We start from the raw sequence: 18,241 nt of genomic DNA, 5'->3' as shown, positions 1-18,241 counted from the left end.
AGATCATTCTTGTTCCTTGCTAGTAGAGTATTCATAATGCATCTTCTGAGTTGGGCACTCAAAAGTTGATCAATAGACATTTCCCACCCAAAAGGTGTTTGATGAAATGTCTGATACAACTCTCCTAGGCTTTTAGTTTACTTTGTCAAAGACATTTGTTAAAGGTGCTAAAATAGCTAATAGACTTGTTAGTAATGATTGCTTTCATATTATTCAACCAAAGACATTTGATGTTTGAGATATGTTAGCAAATGAGCATTCATCTAGACATAGAGCTTGCTTAGAATTGTGTCTAGGCTTAAGGTTGATAGTTTGATTGATCATTTGCCATCCTTAGTTCGATACTTGATCACCCAAGGTCTAATCCCTATGCCCATGAGTTCTCTTTTCCCTTAGTCAAGAAAGTATCATTTTGTTATTGCTTTGATATCCCTCAGAACTGGTTTGACAATCACTATACTACAACATTTGTCTTAGGAGCCTTGAAAACTCCTAACATCAATTAACATCAATTTTTTATACAACAAACTAAACAAAAAGACAAAAGTGTTACGGTGGATCATTCATTAAAGTAAAGAGTAAATCAAAACTATAATGATTCGTTTTTTTTGTGTGTGTCTACCTAATTTAAAATCTATAATATAGTAACACTGTCAATTCATTGGAGTTGTCTTTTGTATTCTCACACGGAAAAGCATAGTGTGTTATTCGTTATCTGTTCTTCCCTCCTTTACAGATTATCCTTTGGACCTTTCTGTAACCAACAAAAAACACACAATAAAACAGCATTATCAACACAAATATTCTCAAATTGGTTACCTCCACTATACATGACTCACACTCCGAAAATGATAGTAATTAAAGCAACTTTAGTATTCAATAATCAAGTTAATAGTTAGTATATATGCAAGTTGGTGGTCCTCATAATATGAAAATATCAATAGTATAAAGAACGATGAGGTGGAATTTGTTACCTGAAACTTGAAAGGAGAGACCAAAATCCAGAAGCTGTTGCATTTGATACTTATATATTTATATACATAAAGCTGTACTGTAAGTATACATATGTACAAGTGTCGTTTGTCTTCTACTATTAGCTATTTGAGTCTCTCTTGTAGGAGGATCTTCTGGTATCGAGGAAACACATTCTTACAAGCTGAAACCTGCAATCAGATTACCACAAACACAAGATTAAAACCTTTTTTTGGACAATACACAAGATTAAAACCTTAATTTGTTTATTTAGTCACAGTAGATGTTTAAAAAAAAAAAAGTTTATTTAGTCACAGTTCAATTAAAAATCACGTGGCATGTCCTAGGTGTTAGTGACGGTGTCATGTCCTGATGCTTTATTAATATCTATCTACAGTATTTTAATTTTAATTTTTATAAAAAATTTAGAAGATTAATAAAGCAGCCCATGATTTATTATTTATTCATCCCACACGGTTCCCACTCGGAAACATCCGTTTCACTCCAATGTGATTTATTCTTTTGAGGGCCCCTAATTGTCACTATCCAATTAGGTTTGATTTCAATTGTTTTAAATATGAAAATGTGTCTTGTTACTCAGAATTCAATTTTTCTTTTTGGGGAATGGAAAATCAAACCTTCTAAATTGACCAGTCATTTTCTAACTTATAAACTACATATGAACTTCAAGAACCCTATAGTGCCAAAATGTGTAAATTAATTCAAATCGTTGACTATATCTAAAGTCACATGCTATTCCTGACCGAGTCTGATTTTTATTAGGGGTAGAAGAAGAGCATATCTACATATATATTTTTTTAATCAAAATATATAATACAAGATTTGAATATTAAGCAATTCAAAACTGCCTTTTTCATTTTTAAATACTAATAATGTTCTCCCCATAATGTTTCTGTAACGGCTAAAGTTGATATAATTAAATAAAAAAGTTGAGAAACTTACGGATTCGATGTCGATCTTGAAGACCAGTAGCTTTCTTCTCTCTCTACAACTTGTTCTATACGCCACAACGATATGACCGATGGCTAAGACCGACGAACACACAAACAGAGCCACTTCCTCTGTTCTGAAACTTCCTCCTCCGATCACTGGCTCACCAAACACAAACGCTGCCTTACAAGACACGTAGATCAATGAAGATATCGAGCAGAACATCGTTATTGTCAGATATGGACCTCTTGATAACTTTGGTCCGTCACAAAGACCGTAAACACCTGTTATACAAAAATACAAAATTCAAGAACAGAGCTATGGACTTTTAGTGTTCTAGTCACTAAGCTTGTGGGGTACTTACATAGTATAATGGCAGATCTAATGATGGAGATGAGAGGAATATCAATAAGGGAGTATCTGAAGTCGTAGTTGCTTAGATGAGAAGAAACAGTCGTCGGAGAAAGGCGTAGGAGAGAGGAGGAGGAGGAGAGGATGGCGGAGGGGAGGATGGCGTCTGCGACGGCGAGGAAGATAGGAGCAGAGAAGAGGATGAAAGAGAGGAGCATAGTGAAGAGAACGAAGATAGTCTTGACTCCTCTCCAAAGAGAAGATGAATATCTTCTCGTTTTGCTAACTTCTTCTTTGCTAATCAGACCCATGTTTTTAGTTTCTTCTCTAGGGTTTTTGTTATTTACAGAGGATTTATAATTTGATGCAAGTGTTATTTGTCTAAAAGAGACTTTTCTTGAGTGGTTTTATAAAAGGTTGAAGAATACGACAATTTGACGATGCTGACGATAATGCTGATGTGTGATTTGTGTATAAATAAATAATATTTTGGTAATGATAATGACGTTTTTCTGTTGAAGTATAACATTTGAGATGATGTTTTTTTGTACGTCTTTTCCAAGGAAAATCTATTCTAGAAACATTATAATATAAGTTTTGGTACGTGTCATAGGAATTAATCTACGAGAACTTTGTATACGTGCTGCATCATTTTTTTCCCGATTGATTGTTGGTTGGGTATATAGAATGGATGTAGCTGTAAATTTTTAATCCTTTTATTGCTTTCATGTTTTTGAGGTCCTGGCATAATTTATTAGATATCAGAAATAATTAGCGACAATAGTTATATTTTTAAAAATTACTGTTGATTTAGTTTTAGAAAATTGTTTAGTGAAAACTATATATATTTATATTTTAACATTAATTATTTTTAATATATATAATTAAAAATTATTTGTAAGATAGAGAGAGTAATTTGTTAGAAATTTGCGGCATGTATTTAAACATAGTAAAATCAGTTCGACCGTTGCAGATCATGCAGATCAAGCGGATCAAGCGGGACAAGTGTAGATCAAGCGGGACAAGTGCAGATCAAGCGGATCAAGTGGGACAAGTGCAGATCAAGCGGAACAAGTGTAAAACAAGTAGATCATGCAGGAGAAATGCAAATCAAGCAGATAAAATAATTTATTATAATTTTTGAATAAAAAAGCAATTCAAAACTTCAACGAATATATTAAAACAATAAAAATTACCCCAAAATATCAAAACAATATTTCATATGTTGTAGAATCTATCGAAACGCCTGTAGATTTTTCATAAGATATTTGTACTTCTTCTATTTTCATTTTAGTTGATCAAGTTTTTCTTTGGATAACCGATAGATTACGCTAATATTAAATTCTTGGTTGAATTTATCACCGCTAAACTTTCTACTAATGGATATAGGATCTTTAAAACGGTAATTGGTCATGAAAATTAGTTGATCATACAACTCAATAAATACTCGTTCTCGGTTAAGCATCCATTTAAAATTGTTTTCTCTCAGTAGACTTACAAAATTCCAATCGTTTACCTATATAGTAACTATTCTAAAACATAAAAAATTATTAACTACTTATCTGGTTTGTGTAGGAAGATTTATATTTTCTTCCTTGGAAATTGTTGCGTTTTGTTGGCGATTGTACGTCATGCTTATAATTTTAAAATGACACAAATAATATTAGTGTGAGTTATATAGTTGAACTAATCATCGTACATTATTTAAAAAATCAGATAATTATATTTTAAGTTAAGTGTTTGTAACAAAATTATTTATTGACAAAAAAAAAACAGATCAACACTACCATATAGTAGCGGGTGAAATCTGCATGCAGATCTCCCGTTTTTTCCACAAAAAGACAAAAATATTGAACTGCATGCAGATCTCCCGCTTTAACTGGTTTTAAAAACAAAAATGGTGAATGGCGTTTCAAAAGCAGTTCCCCCGTAAGTGGAGATCATCTGCCTTTGTCCCACTCTCCCATTCATAACCATAAATTAAAAGATGACCACAGCGTTGATTGGAAGAAAAAAATTTGTTATAAAATACTGTTATTTCTAGACATTTTGTAGGAAAGTGAAAGAGGTACGTTAGCAAAACTAAAGCTGATATGGAGGAACCGAACAATTTCACCATGTGAGCACTGATCAAACACATGCCGCGATTTTCTCATGTAACTTGTTTGAAAGAGTATCTTTAAGCTAAGTATATTTTAGTTCTATACAGTACATTTGACCAACAGTTGTATATAACTTTTTGAAATTATGCATGTCAAAATGTTGTGATATTAGAAACTCAAGATCGAAAATGATTACGTTTTTTTTTGTGAACACCTGAAAATGATTACTTTTTTTTTTGACATCGAGTGATTACTTCAAGATACTGCACTAACTACAAAACATGGTAAACTATGTTTTTCCTTAATTAATCGTGCATGCAAGAAATAGTTTGACTTTAACATGTTTTTTTTGTTTGTAAAAAGTTTAACATGTTTTCTTATAAAGGAAAAGAATTAGTTGAATAAAATTTGATATATGTATATGATTGATTTGCATGAAATGTTGTAAGATCAAAGTAGACTTGAGAATTTAGCATCCCATTTAAAACGAGGTTAAGTATCGAAGCGTAACTTGAGGGCCGCGGGAGTTGACTAGCGACTAGTAATTTGAAAGAAGTTTCTTAGCTATGAACTCACAAGAGGCATGCTAATTTGAAAGAAGTTTCTTACCTATGCACTCACAAGTCACAAGATGCATGTCTATTGGCCTTTATGGGTACGTATTAATAAAAAATCAATCAATTATAGTTTTATTGAAAAATGGTAATTACGTAGCTGCCATTCTGATGACAGATATTCAATTAAAATATTTATTGATATTTTCAAAGAAAGAAAAATTGCATATATAACTTTTTTCCTATTCGGGGATCTTGAATATATGATTATTCTATATATTTCTACATTTTCAGATATATACTCACATATATTTATGATGTTAGTTCTAATCATTTGATTTTGTCTATAAGATTGTTATTTTTTGTAAATCCATCTAAAATCCGCATTCAAATATAATTTATAAATTAATATTTGATAGACTAAAAGAATATAAAATAATAACATTTCTTGGTATTTTGAATTATAGCTTCAATTTTATATATACTATCCTTTTTATTAACATCTTAGGTTTGAATATAATATTATTCTAAATATATGTTTAAAAATTAAAACAATATTTTATATTAATAAATTTAAAAGTTTTAGCATTCTTTTATAGTAATTTACTGTATTTGAATAAACTCATCTGGTGATTTAAATAAAACGACTGGTATGTTGTCAAATATGGTATAAGATTCATATAGTGTTTTGATGTTGTCAACATCAGATTCATTTTTAATAAGAAAAAACGAAATTGCCTGAAATATAACTGAAAACAATGTAATCATAGGGTAAAAGAAAAGTCAGAGAGAAACGGAAAAGTTGAGCCAAAACAAAAAGAAGTTGAGCCATGTGTAAGCCACCGGAGGGCGAGGGCGGCCTAATGAACCGTCGACATCAGCTTCGCGTCTCTTTTGAGTTTCGCTTACGTTGCAGGAAGGAACCTTTGTCTATTCCAACGGGTAACGTCACCAAATATAATGCCATATATTTTGTTCGTATTACATTCGTCCACTTGGACAAGTTTTTGTAATAATTATCATTTAGCGGCCATTTGGCGAAATCTTAGGACAACTTTTTTGGTGATTAAAAAGCTTTTAACATTTGGAAACAACTTATAAAACTACAAAGCTTTCAACATTTGGAAACATTTAGGAGTTGCTTATGGCTTACCACGTATTTCATTTTATTATGTATTTTTTTAGAAAGAGATATGACTATCATAGAGACATTAGTTCTCTTCGTACACCTTTTGTTTCAAACTTTTCAGAAAAGTATTAGTTTATTTGCGAAGAAAACTTAGGTTCACTTTTTCCTCGGATGAATCTTTAAATTCACTTCATCTTATAGAACCAATCAAAATATCAAATAAATTATTAAATAAAAATATTAAATTAGAAAAAATAGCTAAAAAAATGATGCTACGTAAACCCTAAACCATAAATGTAAAATTCTAAATTCTAGATGCAAACTCTAGACCCTAAATCCAAACCCTATATCCTAAAGTTTAGGTTTTAGGATTTGAGTTTAAGTCTAGAGATTGTGTTTAGAATTTGAGTTTAAGTCTAGAGATTGTGTTTAGAATTTATGGTATATGGTTTAAAATTTAAGGTTTAGGGTTTAGGATTTAGCTAGTGGCATTTACATCATTAAAACTGACGTCATTTACACTTTGATTGATCGTAAAGACCCTACGGAATGAACCTAAGTTTTGTTCTTTGACCCTACGGAATGAACCTAAGTTTTGTTCTTTGTTTGTCTTCAAAACATCTTACTGTTAATAGAAGTGTCAAATGAGCGGGCCATCCAATGGTTGCCCATGTCCATATACTAACGGGCTTAACATGGACAAACTCATTTTTTTCATTGGTTTTTATTGGACAAAATGTGGAAGACCATTAAGAAAATGGTCTTTGTTGGTTTTGGGCTTTATGGACGTGGACTGTCCAATGGTCACAAAACCTAGGATTTCTAAAATTTAAGTTTTTTCCGCTAAAATCGTAAAATCGATTTTTTCGCTTAAATTTTGATATCAAATTTTCCCGCCAGAACCAGAAAATCGAGTTTTTCCGTCAGAACCGCAAAATTGAGTTTTTCTTCAAAACGCAAAAAATTGAATTTTCCCGCCAAAACCGGAAAATCTAGTTTTCCTGCCAAAACCGCAAAATCGATTTTTCTCGCCAAAACCGAAATTGTTGTACTTATGAACTTATGTATTATTGTACTTATGAATTTATGGATGAATTTTAATTTTATGAACTTGTATATGAAATTGTAGGCTTATAAATTAAAATTTTCTTACATGGTCATTATGGACCCCATGGAAAAACCGAAAAATCGAGTTTCTCTGCCAAAATCAGAAAATCTAGTTTTCCGCCAAAACCGCATAAATGAGTTTTTCCGCAAAACTGCAAAATCGAGTTTTCCCGTCAAAACTGCAAAATTAAGTTTTTCCGCCAAAACCGCAAAATCGATTTTTTCCGCCAAGACCGGAATTGTTGTACTTATGTATTGTTGTACTTTTGAACTGGATGAATTTTAATTTTATGAACTTGTATATATAATTGTAGGCTTATAAATTAAAATTTAAAATTTCTTATATGGTCATTATGGACCTCATGGCAGCCCATGAAAATATGGGTGTTAGTGGATATGGTCATTAATGGACATGGTTCTTAATGGATATGATCACTCTCTGTCCGCAAACAATAAATGGACAAATGGATATGGGCTAATGGACATGGGCTCGCCCAGTTTACAGCTCTAACTGTTAACGGTTCAGTGATATGTGGTTTATGGCTACGACTCTGTATAGAATTAGCTGAAATAAAAAGAACTAAAACCAACATAGAAAAGAAAACACTCTAGATTTTGCAACTTTGCTCAGGACCCGATCGTAAAGATGGAACCATTGGGAGTACCTTACTTGATTCTTTTTTTTGCGATCATTACCATGTTTATGGGATGGCAACTATTTGCCATCTCTAACAAAACTGACATACTCATCAGAATTGTGATGGCGTCTCCGATGTTCTCTCTCTCCATCTTTTCCTTTTCTTTTCTCCTCATTCACTAGCTCGTATCTACAAGTTTAACGGAAGATCCAATTTGTGGAATGATAATTCTTATGTCAAGCGCAATGTATACTGATATAGGCCTGCTTCCAATACTTTGAATTGTAGAGAAGCTCTCAAATTGTGGTTCGTATAGGAAAAATCAGTTGGCATTTGCTTTCATGAATGCCCTGATGGAGATCCTACATGTCTTTTGATCGATGCTGCTATGGAGCTTGTCTCTTCCTTCGTTCAAGAAATCTCAGTTGATGAAAGAGGGAAGCACTTCTTAGAGTTAGCAAACATGCATTGACTAGATGTGTGAGCGTGACAACTGTTATTGACCTTGGATTGGAAGATACGATCCTCGCACTACAGATGAGCTCTCCTGGAAAGACTTTCAAGGTGCAGTACATCGTTTTTTGTTATCTATTTGTGGAATGACTTGTCAACTAGGCATGATCATTTTACCTATACCCAAAAACTTGAACCGCAAACAACCCAAAAATATAGGTTTAGTTCAGGCCTAGATATATAGTAGAGAATTTATTGGATTTTTTTTTATGTTAGATCCGTGGATCTCGGTTTAGGCCGGATCCTGCCTTTTTTTTTTGAGCAACTGGCCGGATCCTGCCTAAACCGTTATAGTAAGATGTTTGTTACTATACTTTCCTGAAAAGTTTGAAACATACTGTGGCCACAAGCAACTCCTAAATCTTTTGAAGACAAATTAACTATAAAGCTATCACTAAACCGTTAATAGTAAACCTTTTCAGGAAAGTAAATCTTTGTAGTTTATAAGTTGTTTGTTAATCACCGAAAATTGTTTCCCTAAAATTTCTCCAGATGGCCACAAAATGATGATAAGAGTCAGTGGAGGAGGACCCATGAATTTTTGGACCATTTCATCGATTAAGACTTTGGATCTAAAAAAAGGATTCACGGGAGACTTTTTAAGTCAAGCTTTTCATATTCTCTCGTTTCACATCAAAATAAACAAAAAGAAAAGAAAAAAAGCTAAAGAAAACGATGCATTCTCTGAGGAAGATGATAATATGGAGCTCCTGTTTAATCTTTTCACTTTCTTACTCAATACTTGTTTTCGCTTCTTCCCCTGCTAAGCACATGTGTCGTCCAGACCAGAGGGATGCTCTTCGGGAGTTCAAGAATGAGTTTCACTTCAGTGGGACGGCCCCTAATGAGAAGACACAGAGGTGGCTAAACAACACTGATTGTTGTTCCTGGGATGGTGTCTCTTGTGATCTCAAGACGGGGAACGTCGTCGATTTAAATCTCTGGGGCAGTTCTCTCAACGGCTCTTTGAGATCTAACAGCGGTCTGTTTAAACTACAACATCTTCAGAGCCTTAATCTTAGCTCCAATAATCTCGCGGGAATTCTACCGGACTCCATCGGCAACCTCAAACACTTGAGGGTCTTGAAACTTTACGGATGCGGCTTCTTCGGAAAGATTCCTTCTTCGATAGGGAATCTTTCCTATCTCACTCATCTTGATCTTGAAGGCAATGGTTTCACCGGCGAGCTACCGGAGTCGATGGGCAAACTAAACCAACTAACAAAGGTGCTACTCTCGACGAGCAAGCTCAGTGGGAGCTTTCATCATGCACTACTCAACATGACTGAGCTTACGTGGATCGACCTTCGTTCTAACCATTTAGAAGGTAACCTCCCATCTAACATGAGTAGCTTCTCCAAACTGGTGCACTTTGATGTTGGTTCGAATTCATTTTCCGGACCTATTCCATCGTCTCTTTTCACGATCCCTTCGTTGATCTTTCTTAACCTGGAGAAAAACAGCTTCAGCGGTCCTCTTGAGATTGCGAATACATCTTCTTCATCTTTGCCTTCTAAACTTGAGACTTTAACCCTTGGTGGAAACTATTTGAATGGACCTATCCCGGGGTTTATATCGAAACTAGTCCGGCTTTCGTTACTCGACCTCTCCTTTTGGAACACCGGGTCCACGGTCGATTTCAGCAGCTTCTTGCATCTCAAATCACTTGTGTTACTCGACCTCTCGTATCTGAATACGAGAAGTTTACTTGAGTTGAGTCTTTTCTCTAAGCTCGTTTCACTTTCTATGCTGGATCTTTCGGGGAATCATTTGAAGATCAGTTCAAGTCTCCATCTCCCCTCGCCCTTGGGATCGCTGTCTCTAGCGTCATGCAATATCTCCGAATTTCCAAACTTTCTTCGCAAGCAACCCAATTTGTATTATCTGGATATTTCCGCCAATCAAATCGAAGGGCGAGTACCGGATTGGTTATGGATGTCAGAACTGGTGTACCTTGACATTTCGAAGAATGCTTTAACCGGCTTTGACGGACCAAAAGATGCTATTCAAACGAGTCCTCTAGAAATGCTCGATATAAGTTCAAACACTTTTCAAGATCCATTTCCTTTGTTACCAAACTCTACTAGGTTCTTTTCGGCTTCAGATAATCAGTTTTCGGGAGAGATTCCGACGACGATCTGCGGATTGGTTTCTCTTGACACACTTCTTTTAAGCAACAACAGATTCATCGGCTCTATACCTCGGTGTTTCAAGAGTTTCAACACTAAGCTTTCGCTCTTGCATCTCCGAAACAACAACCTCTCTGGTAAGTTTCCTGAGGAATCTATCAGCGTGGGATTGATTTCACTTGATGTTAGTGGCAATCAGCTATCAGGAGAGCTTCCAAGGTCTTTGATCAACTGCACTCGCCTCGAGTTTCTCAACGTTGAAGACAACATGTTCAATGACACTTTTCCTTCTTGGTTGAGTTTGTTGCCTGATTTGCAGTTTCTTGTTCTTCGTTCTAACGAGTTCCACGGGCCAATATATTCTCTGAGTTTCCCCAAGCTTCGAATCTTCGACATTTCGAAAAATATCTTCACTGGCGTCCTACCATTGGATTACTTTGCTAACTGGAGTGCAATGTCTTCAGGTGCATACGTTACAGATAATAAGCAAGAGAGGTTTATGGGATTTAGCTTTTCGAACTATCATAAGTCGGTTGTTCTAGCAATCAAAGGTTCGGAGATGGAGTTGCTTGGGAGTGGTTTCAGAATGTACAAAACCATCGATGTCTCCGGAAACCGTCTGGAAGGAGATATTCCCCAATCCATCGGTTTGCTGAAGGGACTGATTGTGCTCAACATGTCAAACAACGCTTTCACTGGCCATATTCCACCGTCTCTATCGAATTTGACCAATCTCCAATCACTAGATCTGTCCGAAAATAGATTATCCGGTAATATACCGCCAGAGCTTGGGAAACTCTCGTTTCTAGCGTTGATGAACTTCTCCAACAACATGCTCGAAGGTTCAATACCACGAGGCACTCAGATTCAAAGCCAGAATAGTTCCTCATTCGCGGAGAATCCTGGCCTATGCGGTGCTCCTCTTCAAGAAACATGCGGTGGAGGAGAAGAAGTATATGAAGTAATAAAGGAAGAAAATGATCAAGTGTTGAGCTGGATTGCAGTTGCAATAGCCTATGTACCAGGTGTTTTCTGTGGACTCACCATTGGCCACATTCTGACTTTATATAAACCTGAATGGTTCATGAGGATTTTTCACTCTTTTGCTTAATATAGCATCAGTTGCCTGATAATATCTATCTATTGTCTTCTTTTTTTCTGTGGTCAAATTATCTACCATCTTATAATCATCTCCCTTGTTTTTAAATTAATATTGTAACGTTGTCAAGAATTAGCTTTCCTTGTATTGTTTGTGAGAGTATGCACTTTTTGGTGGAGTTGATTTCCTTTTGAAGGCTTGTCACAGAGATACTTAACCAAACACGCCTCCATAGTAATGCAAGTAACGCATCTCCATTCAAAACGTTCTTGTTGCGATCGCTGAACCATCCTCACTTCCCAGGATCTACGTATATATTATATCCACATGTAAATTATGCTATAAAATTTTATAATTTAGCCCTGATTCCATGACTTTAGTCTCCGGCCAGGCGGCCACTGTACCTCTCTCTCAGTTCATCTATTCACACGATCGGTACTACCTTCCTCTCTACTTCGTTTGTATCTTCTTAGCTTGATTAAATTATGATGTTTTGATCTGTCTGTTCAAAATTTACTTTACATGACTACCAAGTTTTAAGTAATTTTTTCTTCTTTAAAATCTTCATTTTCAATATCCTTTAGCCATGTGCTGTGATAGGAACGTTTTGTTACTGTATTTTAGTTGTTTCAGATCTCTCAGTGAATACTACGGATGTACGATAGCTTAAGGCAAGCTTTTTCTGAATACGGTCAAGTGCTAGTGGTCAAAGCTTTACTGAGTACGGTCAAGAAAATTGTTGCCTAGCTATTTTTTAGCAATATTGTTGCCTAGCTTATGTTGTACTTTTTTTTGTTGATAATTTTAGCTTATTATATTGAATGTGTTTTTAAAAAAAATCATTATTTTCTTGTGTAAGAGTGTTGTGTTATTAGGCAGCAACAATCATGAGAGACAGAGAGACAGGAAGGTCCAAGGGTTTATATTGTCACCTTCGCCAATCAAATCTGAAGCTAAAGCAGCCATGTTAAGTTCATGTATGAATGAACATGTTTAGATGGCTCCATATATATACCGCAATTCTAGTAGCTCAAGGGTTCATTTCCTGATTTGCTTTTATACATTCCCTTGTACGACTCAAATAAGGCTAGACGTCGAGACGGCATTGGTCATCAGTTTCCGGGACCTCGTCTTGCCGCGGGCAGACCCGCAACGAAACCAGTGCAGCAACTAAAATGGCATGTGCACCCGTGATTTTAGCAATATTAGTTTCAGGGTCTCAAGTGAAGCATCTTTATGGGTATCTTCACCCCTTTAACACCTCTATCACTCGTATTGTTGTAGTAGTCTTCGTTTATCGTTTGGCGGTCGAGTTTACCTCCGGTTGTAGTTGTTTAACCCTTTTGGATATTTAAGTTTAATATAAGAGTTTCCGTGACAAAAAAAAAGTATGCAAAAACACAATAAATCAACAAGAAAAAATGGTCATAGACTAGTGCACACCCTACAATGTCATTTATTTTATTCTATATCAGATGTGCACCCAACAAAAGATCTATCTACATTTTCCCTGACTGCATTCAACAACTTATACAATTCGCTTATTTTCTTGTCTTGTCTTGCAATCCATGATATAGGGCACAAAGCAAATGACATGATCTTTGACATGAATGATTCCGATCCTGCAGCCAATTGAGACCGGGGTAGAAGATTTAGGGTGAAGATTGATATTTAAACATTTTTTTCTCTCAACTATTTGTTCGCTCGTTCGCTTCTTCCATCAGCACTTAATATCTATGAGATACTGCACTACAGATTGAGCATGCGCCACATTTGGCCCCAAGATCTGCTGACTGGTTTGGTCAACATCACATTGTAGCCTCAGTGCACGTTAGTCACTTCTAGGCCCAGCCCAAGACCGGGACATCTGGGCTTAAAACTTGCTTACTTGATCTTAAGCTTGTCAACAACTAGATCATTTGCTAGACGATGCTGATACTGCTCGGCTGCTCCTAAGAAACTCGGTTTTGATAAAGCTCGAAAGTAGTCGTATCTATTTCAGTCTCTGTTACATGCAATGCACTCGTGGCATTTGGTTCAGACTGGCTTGTACGTTTTAGATAATGAGATAATATGTATATCTGATAAGTCCTCTGTTTTTCTTCGCATTGTAAATATGATATATACATAAATATAAAATTTGATTATCAGTTACATATATAGTCGACATATAAAACACTAAATTGTAAAATGGATGGTTAATTTAATTAGGTGAACCATTGCTTCTAGTCTCTTAAATTCACACTGGACCATTGAACATTAAACGGTGTGACATTGTCACTATAATGAATGTTATCCAGAAGATAAGAAACGTAAGTTCGTTGATCTGATATGATAATAAGTCTTTGATCTCATCAAGACACTGAACAAACAATTAATTTAAACGGTTTAAGACAATGGTTTCTGTCATGTCGTATCTAACTTTGAATAGAAAAGATTCTGTAACGTGATTTAAAATGCAAAATGCGTACTTATTGGTAAAATGCAAAATACGTACTTAATTACAATTTTTTTTAAAAAAAGTTGTTGGTGTCGGCCGATAAAGCAAAAAAGGTTGTTTGGTGAGACAAGAGCAGCTTAAAAGAGACAACAACATTTGTAAAAAGGTTGCTGAGTGAGGGGTCCACCCACGAGTCAGACGCGGCAGAGAGAAAGCCAATGAGATGTGAAGCTAGCTGTATTTACTATGTGGCTATCTGGTTCCAGCCGTCAACTCGGTTTGGTTCCACCACGTGGCACTTAATACTGACCAGAGCCCCCACGTGTTGGCTTGGTCACGCGCAACATTACCTGATTGGTCGGCTTTTAATACACATGGATTCCTAGTTGAAGTCATAAGTTTTCGCCACATACAGATCTGATGATTCTGTTCTTTTCACGCGAGCTAGAGTAAAGGCCACCTACGGAGTTGATATCGTATTCCAAATTCTTTTTTGTTCCCTTCTGATTTTTGATTGATGAAACGGAAAGAACATACAAAATCCAAATGCCGGCGGATATAACTTAAAATCCCCGTAAACATAGTTCGCAATAGGGGATCACAAACCCAAACCCAAACAACGGATGACATACAACAACTACTAAGATCACTAGATTAATCTTCACTCTTACATCCAAACCCGTGAACAATCCTTGGTAGCGAGAATAGAGATGATACATATTGGCTTTGACAAGTCGGATCTCTTCCGAGAGCCAGACAACATAGAATAAGCGATGCATTGGCCTTCACAACAACGAAACCAAACCAAACTTACCTAAACCTTCAGTTCCAGGAACCAAGCCAGAACCACAACATCTAACACCAAAAACCAACTCGAGAAGCAAACAAACGCCTTAGACTAAAGCTCCCTTCTCAATTGAACCTTCATCAGAAAACCTAAAAGCTTCAACCTTTTTATATGCTTCAACAAACAGAAGCTACCGAGGACGAGAAGCCACCCAAGACGAGAGAGGCAAATGACATTCCAGAAGACACACTTATTCAAAGGCCATGAGAAGAGCTCATAACATAGAGATGGAGGCGACAAAAACCATGAATCTTCTCTTCTCAAAGGTGTTAGACCTACTCTGCTCACAACACACCACTACACCGTCAACACATGATCGCACCATTAACACACCATCGCTTAGACCGTTGTTGAAACAAAAACCAAGAGGACAAACACTAAAACGCCTCAAATTTTCAACCTCTCTGTCGAGGAACAAACAACAAATAGGATAAAAAGATGAAGCACAAGCCAAGACGAAGTAAACGAACAAGACTGATCCAAAACAATATCATCTGAACTTTCAGAAATCTAAAAGGGAAACAACTCAAGATCTATAGATCAACAAAATTCAAAACCCCAAAATTTCTAGATATGTTAAGAAACAAAGAAGAGATGCTTAGAGAGGTGAAGAAGAAACGAAATACAAGAGGACAAGTCATTCGGTGGCGGCGAGGAGCGCCCACCACCGGAGAAAGTAACGAAGACTGGCGGCTGTTTTTTCTGTTCTTATGGCTTCCTTTTCTCTTCGTATCGTATTCCAAATTCAAATTAAGTTTATCTTTAGGAAATCAAAGATTATACAACTTTTTATTACTTCTGAAATATATAGTCATATTTTTAAAAAATGAGATGCAATTTTAAACTATTATATTTCAGTCTGTGATATATGGTAATGTATGTTAATTTATTTAACTATTTATATTACTAACATGTGTTCACGTTTCTTGAACCGTTTATGTTTTGTGTTTTTTTACATTCAAGATTTGAACAATCATGTGTAGAACATGTTTTTGCTTACTCCCTTTTATTATCTACAAAGCAGAGGTTGAATAAAAAAAAACATGTGTTCACGTTTTCGGTTATTTGTTTTAAAAATTTCAAAGCTAAGCATATTTGAATTGGGTAGTGGAAGAATAAGTGATAATGTGAAGTATGCCAAATCACAGGAAAAAAAATTGGTAATTATATGATCAATTAACAAATATTTTAAACTTTCGAAAAATAACATGCCGATCATAGCACATGTTATGAAGTTTATAGGTTTAGCTAGTGAACGGACGTAAGACCCATCAGGGCGTTACATAATCCCTCTCGAGAAATTTATAGAATATAACGACAAATAAGCTCAAAGAAAAAAACTACAAACAAGTTTTAATTCGTGGCATTCTTTAGGTAGCCAAAATACACACAAAACATGATAATACAAAGAGTCTACGCAGTGCCGGCCCTTGGACCACGTGGAAGAAGCGGTTGCTTCCGGCCGTATAATTTATCAAAATATTTCAGCCACAAAACATTAATATTCCCTTTAGTCTAGTGGTCCATTGCGTTTATCTACTGCCTTTCCAACCCCGGTTCGAACATAACCTTCTCCATATCAGCCATTAATTTTTTTCTATCTTTTATTCTTTAAAAGTGGCCAATTTTTTTTATTTTTGCTTCCAGCCACCGAATTTCTAGGACCGGCTCTGAGTCTACGTCATGAGAGGAATGTGTGACATCATGTTATGTCACGATGGGAACGTGTATAAAATCGTGAATTGTTGAACTGCATGTCGACTATACAATACTATAAATCTTTAGTAACTAGTAGCATATATTGTCTCGGTGACAGGTGGCTGGTTGCTTAATACGATAATCTCCAACTTCGATATTGGGTATTGAATGGAATACGTTCCCATTCGTATCCTATCACCGCAGCTGATGTCGATGACTTATCTTCAGTGTTCATAACAGCTAAGCGATATTAATGATTTCCTATATCTATTTAATTTGTTCTCTCTTCACCTATAAGTGTCTAATCACTGATTTTAATATATTGATTAACCATGAAAAGTCGTTTAATGTGAGTGAGTGGGAGTTCTTCTTTTTCTTTGAATCTTCAAAAATGCAAAACTTTGAAGTATAAGCTATGCTCACTCCGTTTCAATATAATTGATATTTTAGGAATTTTAAAGTTTTATTTTAAATGATGTTTTCAAATTTTTATACAAAATTTTAAAGTTATTTGTTTTTTTATGACTGTATTATGCAGTGTACTCTTTTATTGGTTCATGAATTTGTTTGAGTCAATGATGTTTTGTGTACAAGAAATTAAACTAAAATAAATTTTGTGTTCTTATAATCAACTTGTTAAAACCTTAAGAATCAAATAAATTGAAATATAAGGAGTATGATTGGGTGTTATTGATTACATATGAAATTATAGGGTTTAAGGTTTAATGTTTATATAAACTTCTTTTTTTTAACACCAATGTTTATATAAACTAAACCCATAAATTACTTTCACTATTTTTTTTTGTAACTTTACTTTCACTGTTGACAAACATAAAATTACTTTTATCCCGTTGGATGTCATTATAGCTTGACTCAAAATATAATAATTACTGTCAATAATTTTCTTACTGTAGTATTCTAAGTGCCTTCGAGTGTTCGAAATAGGCCTGAGACTTTTATCTGAGATCCGGATTCGATCCGAGATTTGATCCGGATCCGATCCGAAAATCCGGATATCCGGATAGTAAAATGTTGGATCCGTCAAAGCCGAATCCGGATATCTTGATTTTTTAGTCCAGGTATCCGGATCCGTAAGTTTTATTAATAATTATTTCAAAAATAGTAATATCTATATATAAAAACTAATTTTATTTAATATATTTTTATTTTTATAATAGTATATGTAAATTTTATGTAAATTTTGTAATATTATACATAAAAATAATTAAAAACATTATATATATTTTTTAAAAAATTATTTTTAATATTTTATATATATTAGTATTATTTTTTATTTATTTTAAGGATTCAAATCGGATCCGGATATCCGCCGGATATTACAATTTTTATAAGGATATCCGACACCCGGATATCCGAAAAGCCTAGATCCGGATAAGGATAGTAAAATTATGGATCCGCCGGATAATGATCCGGATACCTTAAAATTGTCCGGATACCCGATCCGTCCCAGGCCTTCGGCTTATGACTATAAATTTTCTTTTGCTTTTACATTCCTTAAAAATCCAACCAATTACTAAACTACACCTTCTTCTTTTTTTACGTAGACATTTATAACCGAGATCTAAACCTCTAAAGTTAGGTGTCCACTTCTGCACCATAAACCACTTCAAACTACAATGGAAGTATATTGCGTCGATCATGCTCTTATTTTCTTCAGAGTCAACTATATATTAGTGTATCCATACCAATT

At 35.1% G+C, this 18,241-nt stretch overlaps 2 protein-coding genes across 2 annotated transcripts; one reads left to right on the top strand and one right to left on the bottom strand.

The window, feature by feature from the left end:
* Nucleotides 1-440: 440 nt before the first annotated feature.
* BNAC08G26820D lies at nt 441-2,670 on the bottom strand. Its single transcript, XM_013800474.3, has 4 exons — nt 2,288-2,670; nt 1,936-2,207; nt 975-1,163; nt 441-754 (listed from the first exon to the last, which is right to left on the bottom strand). Exons 1-3 carry the CDS (start codon nt 2,583-2,585, stop codon nt 1,098-1,100), a joined length of 636 nt encoding a protein of 211 aa, XP_013655928.1. The 5' UTR covers nt 2,586-2,670; the 3' UTR covers nt 441-754; nt 975-1,097.
* A 6,240-nt stretch (nt 2,671-8,910) lies between these two features.
* LOC106360804 (receptor-like protein 48) lies at nt 8,911-11,749 on the top strand. The gene has a single exon (XM_013800473.3). It carries the CDS (start codon nt 8,993-8,995, stop codon nt 11,555-11,557), a length of 2,565 nt encoding a protein of 854 aa, XP_013655927.1. The 5' UTR covers nt 8,911-8,992; the 3' UTR covers nt 11,558-11,749.
* Nucleotides 11,750-18,241: the final 6,492 nt, after the last annotated feature.

This window comes from Brassica napus, chromosome C8, assembly GCF_020379485.1.
Source record: "Brassica napus cultivar Da-Ae chromosome C8, Da-Ae, whole genome shotgun sequence".
NCBI lineage: Eukaryota > Viridiplantae > Streptophyta > Magnoliopsida > Brassicales > Brassicaceae > Brassica > Brassica napus.
Note: the sequence above shows the minus strand (reverse complement) of the source record. Positions and strands in the feature narration are given on the sequence as shown.

Coding starts and splice junctions, on each gene's coding strand:
- LOC106360804 (XM_013800473.3), top strand. CDS start 8,993: ATGCATTCTCTGAGGAAGATGATAATATGGAGCTCCTGTTTAATCTTT.
- BNAC08G26820D (XM_013800474.3), bottom strand. CDS start 2,585: ATGGGTCTGATTAGCAAAGAAGAAGTTAGCAAAACGAGAAGATATTCA. Junction 2,208..2,287: donor TAGATCTGCCATTATACTAT/GTAAGTACCCCA, acceptor TTTGTATAACAG/GTGTTTACGGTCTTTGTGAC. Junction 1,164..1,935: donor TCAAGATCGACATCGAATCC/GTAAGTTTCTCA, acceptor ATCTGATTGCAG/GTTTCAGCTTGTAAGAATGT.